The sequence below is a fragment of the Mustela lutreola genome, chromosome 11 (assembly GCF_030435805.1).
Source record: "Mustela lutreola isolate mMusLut2 chromosome 11, mMusLut2.pri, whole genome shotgun sequence".
NCBI lineage: Eukaryota > Metazoa > Chordata > Mammalia > Carnivora > Mustelidae > Mustela > Mustela lutreola.
Genome location: NC_081300.1, coordinates 56,073,915 through 56,087,309, shown reverse-complemented (window position 1 = coordinate 56,087,309; position 13,395 = coordinate 56,073,915). Strand labels below are relative to the sequence as shown.

Below are 13,395 nucleotides of genomic sequence, written 5' to 3'. Positions count from 1 at the left end.
AATCCTTTACATTTTTAGAAAAGTTATTTCAAATACCTAAGAATTCTTGGAAATTAAAAAAAACACACGTAAATTCACCCTTAGGTAAGACTCTGAGAATAAGGGATCCCACGTAAAGTAAGCTAGCTGACTTCACCAAGGTGACTCATCTTAGGTGACCCCCAGAGTAGGAAATCATTTTAGGGGACAAACATGATTTTAACTTCTCACACTGATTCTGGATTTGAATTATGCATTTCAGAGGCTCCAAGTAATTATTACAAATAATACATAAGTTGTGACTCGGTTAAGGTACAGTTGTGACTTAAAATTATTTTCATTGCCTTCTACTATGGGAGAATATTATTGTAATTTTGATAGAGAAACCACTTGATATTAGTTATGTTCCGACTGTGCAACTGCTGTCATTTAACAAAATTAAAGAAGATGTCTGCTTTCTTCTTTAACAGCGGACGTGAAGCAAAATTGCCTGAGCAGCCAGACCTCCTTCCGGGGGTGTTTGAGAAAGCTCACTCTGATTAAGGGCCCGCAAGTACAATCCTATGACTTCAGCAGAGCTTTTGACCTACAAGGAGTTTTCCCTCATTCCTGTCCTGCGTCTGAACCCTGAACTGCAGAGAAACTCCACAGCTGGGAATCATTGCTTATAGTTTGAGGAGAATTGTTTTTGTGCATTAAAATCTTTTCAGTTCTGATTTCATTTTCCACTCAGGTTAAGTGTTTCCAGAGAAAAATTTTGTGTTTCTATTAAACTAAAATCATATACACAACAAATACCTCTATTAAATAGATGAAAATGTAAATTGAATTCATTGGCTCTTTCCTCCTAAACACTGAATATTCTGTTGATTACTTGAGAGTTTTTCATGTTTTGCATTTGAGCTTCATAAAAATAAAGTACTGAGTCTAGTCCAGGACGGCAATGCAGGAAAACTGAACAACCCTCCTCTGTAGACGCACCGACTCTGCACTGATTTACAGAGCAACTCCTGAAGAGCTGAGGGTTGCTGGAATGGCTTCTCTATAACAGTGCACACAAAAACAGCAAGAGAGGTAGAAACTGGTGATGAAAAGAAGCCCACCCCTGTGAACCCCAGCGGGGAAGGACAGCACCAAGTACCTGGAGCAGATTCATCGGCCCTAGGGTATAGCAAAAAAGCTGTGGTTTAAAAGAGCAATTAGTATAGAAAAGATCCAGCCTTAGAACTCCACCAAATGGGAGAGCTGCTGGAACTGTCTCTGTGTCAGAGGGGCCGGCAAGTACCTTGGTTTACACTCCTCTGAACACCTGGATAGCACAGATAGGGAGCAGGTGCCCAGAGTTGACCTGCCACCTCAGCCCTGGGTCCCTAACTCACTGCAGCCCTGGGTGTCCTGGAGCACAAAAAACCCCCCCAAAACAAAAAACCATGGTAGAAAAGAGCCAACCCTAAAACCCCAGCAAACAATGAGGGAGCTGCTGGATTTCTCTCTAGATTGGAGAGGCTGGTGAGCACCATGGTTTGTTCCACATCTACCCTAATAATGTAGATGGGAGAAAGGTCCCAGCACCGTCACTGGCCTACCGCCTCACTGAGCTCTGGGCTACTAGCTCACACCACCCCAGCCGTTCCACCAAAGTTGCCCCAACACAGTGCACACTGGAACACCCTGGCCAGTGCTCACTATAGTTCCAGCCATCCCAGTAAGGTGACCCTGGCATAACGTACCCCAGAACACGCCATGTCTGCACCACTTCAGCTCTACTGCCTGCTAGAGAAGCCTGGTGCAAAGAACACTGGGCCCTCTTGGCTCATGCCACTTAGGCAGGGTAGCTGGAGCCAAGGTACCCAATGCGGAGAGTGACTAGGAATCCCCAGCCCATGCCTACCTTGGTTTCGGCCACAGCACCAGGACAGCCCCTGTGCAGAGTGTCCCAGGACATCCTGACCTGGTGCCAGCCTCAGCTCTAACTGCCTGCTAGGTCACCCCCTGTGCTGAGCATGCTGGGACACCCAGACTTGCACCCACTTTGACTTTAGCTGTCTTCCAAGGATACCTTCTGGCCAGAGAGCCCTGCAACTGCCTGAGCCAATACCCACATCAGCTACAGCTCTCCTGCCAAGATGCCCTATGCATGGAGTACCCCAGATCCCCCTGGCCTGCATCTGCCTCAGCTATAGCTGCCCCACAAGACTGTGCACTGCATGGAGAGCCCCGAAAACCCCCAGCCCACATCTACTTCAGCTTCAGCTGTCCTGCTAGGATGCCCTCTACCTAGCACTCTGGGACAGCCCTGCCCATGCCCATGTCAGCTCTGGCCATTGCACCAGGGCAACCCTAGCCCAGAGTGCCACATGATGCCCTGCCCACACCAGACCAGCTCCAGTCAGCCAGCCAAAGTCACCTGGCACAGAGAGTCTACACAGGAGATGACCATACATAAGACCATTCTTGCAAGTTTAGAAGTACTCTTCTACCTAATTCAGAGGATCAAGCACAGAAACTCAAACAAAATGAGGAGACGGGCTTATGTTCCCCACAGAACAACCAAAGACTCAGAGAAAGAACTAAATGAAATGGAGATAAACAATATGCTTTATAGAGTTCAAAATAATGTTCTTAAAGATGCTCATCAGAATGGAGAAAAAAGTGAAAGAACTCAGAATTTCAACAAAGAGAAAATACAAAAAAGAACCCATCTAAATTGAAATAACTGAAAAAATACCTTCAAGGAATCAAAGGTAGATGAGCAGATGCAGAAGAACAGATCAGTGATCTGAAAAGGTAATGAAAAGCATCCAGGCTGAAGAGCAATGAGAAAATAGCATTTAAGAAAATGAGGATGGATGAAGGGCCCTCTTGGACAATATCAAGTGAACATTTACATTATAAGGATCTTAGAAGATGACAGAGAGAAAGGAGCAAAAAACTTATTTGTAGATATAACAGCTACTGGAGAAGTAAGGGTATCCAGTACTGAGAGATCCAAACAAACTGAACATGAGAACACACCTGAACACAAAGGTTAAAGATAGACAATTTTACTACTAGAACTCATACAGCAATTCAGCAATGTGGCTGGATACAAAGTCAATGTACAGAAACCAGTGGCTTTCTTATACACTAATGATGAAAATACAGAAAGGGAAATTAGAGAATCGATTCCATTTACTATAGCACCAAGAACCATAAGACACCTGGGAATAAACCTAACCAAAGAGGTAAAGGATCTGTACTCGAGGAACTACAGAACACTCATGAAAGAAACTGAAGAAGACACAAAAAGATGGAAGACCATTCCATGCTCTTGGATCGGAAGAATAAACATTGTTAAAATGTCTATACTGCCTAGAGTAATCTATACTTTTTATACCATTCCGATCAAAATTCTACCGGTATTCTTCAAAGAGCTGGAGCAAATAATCCAAAAATTTGTATGGAATCAGAAGAGACCCCGAATTGCTAAGGAAATGTTTAAAAACAAAATTAAAACTGGAGGCATCACGTTACCTGATTTCAAGCTTTATTACAAAGCTGTGATCACCAAGACAGCATGGTACTGGCATAAAAAACAGATACATAGACCAGTGGAACAGAGTAGAGAGCCCAGATATGGACCCTCAACTCTTTGGTCAATTAATCTTCGACAAAACAGGAAAAAATATACAGTGGAAAAAAGTCTCTTCAATAAATGGTGCTGGGAAAACTGGCCAGCTATATGTAGAAGAATGAAACTCGACCATTCTCTTACACCGTACACAAAGATCAACTCAAAATGGATAAAAGACCTCAACGTGAGACAGGAATCCATCAGAATCCTAGAGGAGAACATAGGCATTAATCTCTTCGATATCAGCCACAGCAACTTCTTTCAAGATATGTCTCCAAAGGCAAAGGAAACAAAAGCGAAAATAAACTTTTGGGACTTCATCAAAATCAAAAGCTTCTGCACAGCAAAGATAGACAATTTTAAAGTAGCAAAAGAAAAGCAAAATTTTATGTACAAGGGAAACCCTATAAGGCTATCAGCTGATTTTTCAGCAACTACTTTGCAGGCCTGAGAGGAGTGGCATGTCATGTTCACGCTGAAAGGCTGAAACCTACAACAGAATACTTTACCCAGCAAGTTTATCATTCAGAATTTAGAGAGAGAGAAATAATTTCCCAAACAAAAGTTAAAGGAGTTCATTATCACTAAACTGCCTTGTAAGAACTGTTAGAGACTTCTTTAAATGGAAAACAAAAGGTCTTAATTCAAAAAAAATTATGAATAAAAAGATTAAATGAATAAAAAATTGAAATATGAATAAAAAATTATGAATAAAAAATTATGAATAAAAAGATCACAAGTAGGCAGAGAGGCAGGCAGAGAGAGAGGGGAAAGCAGGCTCCCTGCCAAGCAGAGATCCCGATGTGGGGCTCGATCCCAGGACTCCGGGATCATGACCTGAGCTGAAGGCAGAGGCTCAACCCACTGAGCTACCCAGGTGCCCCCAGAAATACATTCTTCTCAACTGCACATGTAACATTCTCTAGAATAGATCACATGACAGGCCAAAAAAACAAGTCCCAATAAACTTATGATTGGAATTGTATTGTGCATCCTTTCCACAATAGTATGAAACAGGAAATCAACCACACACACACACACTACAAAAAACACAGACACATAATGGCTAAACATGTCACTAAACAGTAAATGGGTCAAGAAAGAATTCAAAGAGGAAATAAAAAAATTCAGAGACAAATGAAAATGCAAACATAGTAATTCAAAATCTTTATGACACAGAAAAAAACAGTTCTAAGAAAGAAATGTATGGTGGTACAGACATACCTCAAGAAACAAGAAAACTCTAAAATAAACAATCTAAACTTACATCTAAAGAACCTAGGAAAAGAAGAAAGCGGGAGGTAAGCAGAACAAAGAAATACAAAATATCACAGCAGAAATAAATAACATAGATATCCCCAGCACACACACACACATACACACAGTTGAAAAGTTGAAAAGCTCAATGAAACCAAGAGCTGGTTCTTTGAAAAGATAACAAAATTGATAAACCTTTATCCAGACTCATTAAGGAGAGAGGACACAAAGAAATAAAATCAGAAACAATAGAGAAGTTATAATATTACAGAAATAGGATTATAACAGAATACTACAAAAAAAAATCACATGCCAACATACCGGACAACTGAGAACAATGGATAAATTCTTAGGAACATACAACCTTCCAAAATTGAATAAGACAAAATTAGAAATCTGAACAGAATAATTACTAATAATAAAACTGATTCAGTAATCAAAAGACTCCCAAAAAAGCAAAGTCCAGCACTAAATGGATTCACAGGTGAATTCTACCAAACATTTAAAGAGTTAATTCCTATTCTCCTCAAACTATTTCAGAACATAGGAGAGGAAGGAAAGCTTCCAAATATATTCTACAAAAGGAGCATTGCCCTGATACCAAACCAGACAAATATAGAAAAAGAAAACTACAGGCCAATATCCTGATGAACACAGATGCAAAAATCCTCAACAAAACATTAGCAAAGCAAATCCAACAATACATTTAAAAAGTCATTCACCACAATCAAGTGGGGTTTATTCCAGGGATGCAAGGAACATTCAGTATTCATAAGTCAATCAACCTGATGCACATCAACAAAATGAAAGATGAAAATCACATTTCAATAGATGCAGAGAAAGTATTTCACAAAATTCAACACCCATTTATGACAAAAACTGCCAACAAAGTGGGTTTAGAGAAGGAACATACCTCAACATAATAATGGACATATATAAAAAACCAATTAACATTAATACTCTATAGAGGAAAAACTGAAGACTTTTTCCTGTAATATCAGGGAGAAGACAAGGATTCCACTCCTACCACTTTTATTCAACACAGCACTGGAAACCCTTACCACAGCAATCATACAACAAAAAGAAATAAAAAGCTTCCAAATTCATAAGAAATTAAACTCACTATTTGCAGATGACAAAATACTATACAAAGAAAACCCTAAAGACTCCACCAAAAAACTTTTAGAAGTAATAAATGAATTCAGTAAAGTTGCAGGATGCAAAATTAACACCCAGAAATCAGAAATCCATAAACCAATAATGAAGTAGCAGAAAGAAATTATGAAAACAATCTCATTTACAATTGTACCAAAAAGAATAAAATAACTAGGTATAAACTCAAGGAAGTGAAAGAAACTATACTCTGAAAACTGTAAGACACTGATAAAAGAAACTGAAACAAAGAGAAAGTTATTTTGTGTTCATGTACTGAAAGAATATTGTCAGCATGTCCAGACTACCCAAAAGGATCTATAAATTCAATGTAATCCATATCACAATATCAATGGCATTTTCCACAGAAGTAGAACAAAATTTGCACAGAACTACAAAGATCCTGAATAGCCAAGACAATCTTAAAAAAGAACAAAGTTGGAGGTATTACAGCTCCAGATTCCATGATACACTTCAAAGCTGTAGCAATCAAAACAGTATGAAACCAGCACAAAAACATACACATCAATGAAACATAATATAGAGCCAGAAATAAACTCATGTTTATATGATCAATTAATCTTTAACAAAGGAGGCAACAATACACAATGGATAAAGACAGCCTCTTTAACAAACAGTGCCAAAAAAACTGGACAGCAAAAGAATGGAACTGGACCACTTTTTTAAACTATACAGAAAAATAAAATGGATTAAAGACCTAAAGTGAGACTTGAAACCATGAAACTTGTAGAAAGTACAGAAGCAGCCATTTCTTTGACATCAACAATGGAAACATTTTTCTAGATACACTTCCCCAGGTAAGGGGAGGGAAAAGCAAAAATAAACTTTTGGGAATACACCAAAATAAAAGGCATTTGCACAGTGAATGAAACCATCAACAAAATAAAAGGTGACCTACGGACTGGGAGAAGATATTTGCAATGATATATGTGATAAGGCGTTGATATCCAAAATACATAAATAACCTATACAACTCAACACCTAAAAATCCCAAATAATCAAATTTAAAAAAATGGGCAGGGGACCTAAACTTTTTTCCAAAGAAGTTCCACAGACAGCCAACAGAAACATGAGAAGATGCTCAACACCACTAGTCATCAGGGAAATGCAAATCAAAACATCAGTAAGATATCACCTTTATCAAAATGGCTAGAATCAAAAGGGCAAGAAATAATACGTGTTGGTAAGAGAAAAAGCAACACTTGTGCATCACTGGTGGGAAAGTAAATTGGGGCAGCCACTGTGGAAAGCAGTATGGAGATTCCTCAAAAAATTAAAAATAGAAATAACATACAATCCACTAATTCCACTACTGAGAATTTATCCAAGGAAAATAAAAACACTAATTCAAAAAGATACATGTACCCCTATGTTTACTACAGCATTATTTACAATAGTCAAGATATGGAAGCATAGTGTCCTAGTGTCCATCCATAGATGAATGGACAAAAAAGAGTGAAAATTATACATATAAAATAGACAAAAGCAGGAACAGACACATAAATACAGAGAACAAACTGATGATGGCTAGAGGAGAGTGCAGTGGGGGAACAGGCAAAATGGCTGAGGGTGTGGGAGGTACTCACTTCTACTTAAGGAACAGATAAGTAATAGGGATGAAAGTCATAGCATAGAGAAAATAGTGTTATTATAACATCATATGGAGACAGATGGTAGCTACAGGTATAGTGAACACAGCATCATGTACTGACTAACCCAATCATCACTGTGCTGTACACCTGAAAATAATGGAACACTATATATCAAATGTACTTCAATTTTAAAAAGTCGCCCTTAAGGACTAAGTTGCAAAAGAAAAGTAATGTCAACTACATCAAGATAAGAGTCTATTCCTTAAACAAACAAAAAGAACAAATAAACAAAACAAAACAAAACTAAAGAACACTTCTCTATTTTATACAAAGTGTCTGAAGTCTAAAGAGGCTTATACAAATGAACAGACTAGCATTTTAGCACATCCTTTCCATAATGTTAATTTCAACCCTAGAAAAAAATAATGATTTTTTAAGTCAGTAAAACAAGCAAACAAATAAAGTTAAAAAAAATAAAGTATCACTTCAGCCTACAGTAAATTAGAACAGAGTATGAACATTTTCACTTTTTTACCAGATTTTTAAGCTCTGAGTTCTACAACAAACCACCAATGCTATTAGTTACATTTCAGCAGAGGGCACAACTGTTTGCCACAGAAGACTTTAACCAGACTCCAGTCCCGGGGGGCAAAGAGAGCAAAGGAAGGAGATGGAACCTCCTTTAAATATATTGTTGTTTAATCGGGACTGACCTAAAAAGTATTTTTCAGGGGGCGCCTGGGTGGCTCAGTGGGTTAAGCCGCTGCCTTCGGCTCAGGTCATGATCTCAGGGTCCTGGGATCGAGTCCCACATCGGGCTCTCTGCTCAGCGGGGAGCCTGCTTCCTCCTCTCTCTCTCTGCCTGCCTCTCTGCCTACTTGTGATCTCTCTCTGTCAAATAAATAAATAAAATCTTTAAAAAAAAAAAAAGTATTTTTCAGGACCAAAAGAAAAGGTTACATATATAAAGTTTCCTTCATCAGCTACTTTTTCTGGGAGAATATGTATAATTTCAAAAGGAAAAAATCTTAAAATCCCCCATGTACATTCTTTTGATGAACTAAGCAGTTTTAAACCCCAATTTTTGATGTCTCACTTGGTTCCCTACAAATGTATTTTAGTTTTGCTCTGTGTCCATGGCTGTAGTCAAAATGGCTGCTATTGCACATATTTTAGGAAAATTATTTCCTTATTCAAATTCTTACTTGAAAAGAGGTCTCTAAGGGCGCCTGGGGGTCTCAGTTGGCAAGTGTCTGCCTTCAGCTAGGGTCATGATCCCAGCGTCCTGGGATGGAACTTTGCATAGTTGGGTTCCTTATCTCAGCAGGGAGCCTATTTTCCCTCTCCTGCTCCCTGTGCTTGTGCTCTCTTTCTGGCTCTCATAAATAGCTAGCTAGCTAAATAAATAAATAAGGGGAGGGAAGGGGAAGAGAGGGAAGGAAGGGAAGGGAGGGGAGGGAAGAGTAAGGGAGGGAAGGGGGAGGGGTCTCTACATCGCTTAGCAATGACCTACTTTTCCAATATGGAAAGTGATAGATTCAACTTCTACTTCTCTGTGAAGTTTTAACTTGGTTAACAAGGAAGGTAATTGTGGTTCTGGTACCTGTCTCTCCTCTGTACCTTGCTCTTATTTCTGAACCCTGGCAGCCATCTGTATGTCCTGGCTGATGTTTCCGAAATTTATAATTCCTTCCCAATTTATAGTTTCTGCTTGAAGATACTAGAGAAAGGTAACAGCCAATCGTTAACCTTTGTTGTTCTATAGCAACTGGCAATTTAAGGAATACAGGTAAGTGCAACCTCAGGGCAGCTCACTTGGACAGCTGGATTAGGAAAGGAGCATCAGCGATCTCAGCATGAAAATGCACAAGGGTCCCCTCACTGTGTAGGGGGTGGCCTTTCTGTTTCTGTGGAAACCCTCTACAGTGGAGATGAAGGCGTGGGCATTCTAGAAGTTGGTCCACCAAGTTGGGGGAGGCAGTCATCCAAACCACAACAGAGAGCAGACTATAGACTTGCATAGAGGTTGTTCCCTTTCCTGCTTCTCCTCTCTACCTCCTTTCCAGTCACCTTCACCACCTACTACTAGATCTGAAGCAGACTTTGGGCCTGTCATAGTTTATCCCCTCAGGGGAAAACCCACTTCTCTCCCCTTAGGCCTCTCACTGAGCAGAGTAGAGCAACATGATGTTTAGCAACCTTGATGATAAAGAACCTGAGCTCCAAGTCAGATACCCAGCTCTGACCCACTGCAGGGCCTTATGCTGGTTCCTTAACCTCCCTCAGCAAGGCTGGATTCAGCACTTTATTTTTATTTGTTTTTGTTTGTTTTTACTTTAATATTAATTTATTGTGCAATTTCATACTTGAACACAATTACATTTTATTTTTAAATCCTTAGATCACTGTTATCAATAAAATGTAAACTATGTTAACACATTATGTAAAAACCTCAATTACAACAATTTAGAATATGAAGAATGAAGAAAATGAAGAAATGATAAAGTTAATATTATACAGTAAATAGGTGGAATTATGAATCATGTATGTATTTATAACATTATTGACCCATCAACAGACCCAAGATATATGAAAAGGAAATAAATTTCAGTTTTTTAATCAATTTGTTAACATTAAGTTATATTATCATAGCTTGGCCTAACATAAAAAAATAAAACAATCCCCTAGACTGGGTGACTTAAACAAGACATTTACTTATCAAAATTCTAGAGGCTGGAAGTCTGAGATTGGGATGCTAGCTGGGTTGGGTTTTGGTTAGGATTCTTTTCCTGGCTTGCAGGCAGCCACCTTCTTGCTGGGTCCTCACATGACAGAGAATGAACTCTGTTGTCTGTTCTTATTGGGCACTACTCCCAACATGAGGGCTCCACCCTCTTGATTTAATGTAAGGATTCAACTTCTTAGAGATAGGTTGCCAGATAAAATACAGGAGATAATATTACATATTTAAGTTGCAATTATCATTAAAAAATGAGTGATGAAAAAATCTGCATAACAGCATAATGATTTTAACTTTGTTTTGCAGATAGGTATGTCCTAAAGTATGGTATGTGGTATGATTTTAAGTGATACACTGATGTAATTTTTAATTTTAACTGCTTTATATGTATTTTATGAGTATGGAAAAAATATTACTAGCACATAAAATCTGTTATATCACTGACAGTATTGCTTAAGATAAGAGTGAATTCTTTTCAATTAAAACAGAGTGAATTGAATCAAATTCATAGACAGTCCTGTGTAGACAGAGTCTTCAGGTTTTACTGCTAAGGCAGTACATAGTGTGCTGGCTAAAATCATCAAATACCAGCCTTAACACAGTGTCACTATGTGCATATTACTTCTTCCTGTGTTTCTGTTTTCTCTTCTGAAGAAAGATATTAAGAATGGGGACATTAAGAGTATCTGTGTTGCAATATTTGTGTAAGAGATCATTGAAAAACATTTAAAGAAGTGGCCTAGCAAGCAGTAAGCACTTAATAAGTTTTTGCTATTAATACTATTAATGGTGAAATTTGCAACATTAGATTTGTGTTTTAGTAAAGTTAATCCATCTGCCAACTGCAACATGGATGAGAGAAGACGACAATGCATCTGGAAATAACAGAATACAGTCAATCATTCAAAGGCCAAAGGAAGTGTGCCTACACAGAGCAGTACCAATGAAAATGTAGAGAAGGGAGAAGTTTATAGATCTAACAGAGCTAGAATAAACAGGACTTGATAAATAGTTTAACAGGAGAAAACCCAGTTAAATTGAATTTCTGATGAACAATGAACCACATTTAGTAAGAGTATGTCCTATTGTATGACATCCTATATTTTTTATTTGTTAAATTTGGCAACCCCACTAACAGGCCCCAAGGACCTAAAAAGATTAATATCCCTTCCCTACTACCAAATGATTCAAAAAAATTTTTTTAAATCTATAGCTTAAAAGAAATGCAACAAAGCTCACTGAAGACCATATTTTTCCCCACAATACTTTTATTGAAACATCAGATTTTTTTTCAAAACCTATTTTTGGGGATGCAAATGTTTGCTTAATCTGCCTATTAATACACCACAGATATTTCCTTAATTGTAGTAAAATATTGCTCATGTAACAATTTATCATTTCAACCATTTTTAAGTGTATAGGTCTGTGGTATTAAGTACAGTCACACTGTTGTGCAACAATCACCACCATCTGGCTCCAGGACTCATTTCATCTTGCAAAACAAACTCTGTATCCATAAACATTAACTCCCCATTCTCTCTTTCCCCAGCCCCTGGCAACCACCATCTTACTTACCATCTGTATGAGTCTGACTACTCTAGTTACCTTATATAACTGGAATCATTCAGTATTTGCCATTCTGTGACTGGCTTATTTCACTTTAACATCACATCCTACAGGTACATCTATGTTGTGGCATGGATCAGAACTTCTTTCATTTTAATGCTGAGTAGTATTCTACTGTGTATATACCATATTTTATTTATCCATTCATCCATTAATGGGTGCTACAGTTGCTTCCCCCTTTTGGCTCTTGTAAATAATGCTACTATGAACATGAGTGTATAAATTTTATTTAAGCCCTCCCTGTCAGTTCTTTTGGTTATATTTTCAGAAGTGGAATTACTGGATCATATGGCAAATCTACTTTCAATTTTTTGAGGAACCACCATACTTTTTATCACAGCATTCAGCGCTATTTTTAAGCCTCAATTTTTTCATCTGTAAAGTAGGGTTAGGTACCAATATCAAAAAAGTACCTATTTAGGAAATATTAAAACTGGCTCAGAAGGAAAGAGAACATCTTGGCAAATAACACTGACCTTGGTGAAACTTAATTCTCAGTCACACCTCCACACAAAGAAGTCTAAAAGCCAGTTGGTTTAAAGGCAGTTTTATAAAAAACAAGAAAAAGGAAACTAACCAACTCATTTAATACAGCTGGTATAACCTCAGAAGGCTCATTCATATAATATTCTATTGATTTCCTTATAGTATCCATCTTTACAACCATCTCTATAATGATGCATTACAATTAGGGATTATACACACACAGCTGAATATGGAACAACGATTTATCAGCACAGGTTTATGAATTAAGTAATAATTTAGTGTTCAGATCAGAAATTGAGAGGAAAATAGATAAAATCTCTGTTAGAATCACTGTGCCGAGAAGGCATATTTATTTTCACCTTAGAATCAAAGGCTAAACTGTGGTACTATAGGATAGATGGGAAGTACCATAGGTCATCTGGGAATGTTTAAAGGGAAAGATGTTAGAAGGCTTCACAGAGTGTACAATATGGGCATTTGTTTGCACCACAAACAATAAGATACCTAGGAATAAAACTAACCAAAGAGGTAAGAGATTTGTACTCTGAAAAGTATAGAATATTTATGAAAGAAACTGAAGAGGACATAAAGACACAGGAAAAAACTACATGTTCATGGATTGGAAGAACGTACATTGTTAAACATTTAACATTGTTAAAATGTTAAATCCAAAGTAATCTATACATTTAATGCAATCCCTCTCAAAATACCACCAGCATATTTCACAGAGCTAGAACAAAAATCCTAAAATTAATATGGAACCACCGAAGACCATGGAGAGCCAAAGCAATCCCGAAAAAGAAAAGCAAAGTGGGAGACATCACAATTCTGGACTTTGAGCTGTATTACAAACATGTAATCCTCAAGACAGTATGGTACTGGCACAAAAACAGACACATACATCAACAGAACAGGAGAACCCAGAAATG

The 13,395-nt window shown here is 37.9% G+C and overlaps 1 protein-coding gene across 1 annotated transcript in view; it reads left to right on the top strand.

Moving 5' to 3' along the window:
• LAMA1 (laminin subunit alpha 1) overlaps positions 1-898 on the top strand; it is a 157,286-nt gene extending 156,388 nt beyond the window's left edge. Inside the window, exon 63 of the mRNA XM_059139976.1 lies at positions 450-898. Coding sequence (XP_058995959.1) covers positions 450-610 — 161 coding nt within the window. The 3' untranslated portion in view covers positions 611-898. The remainder of the gene's footprint in view (positions 1-449) is intronic.
• Positions 899-13,395: the final 12,497 nt, after the last annotated feature.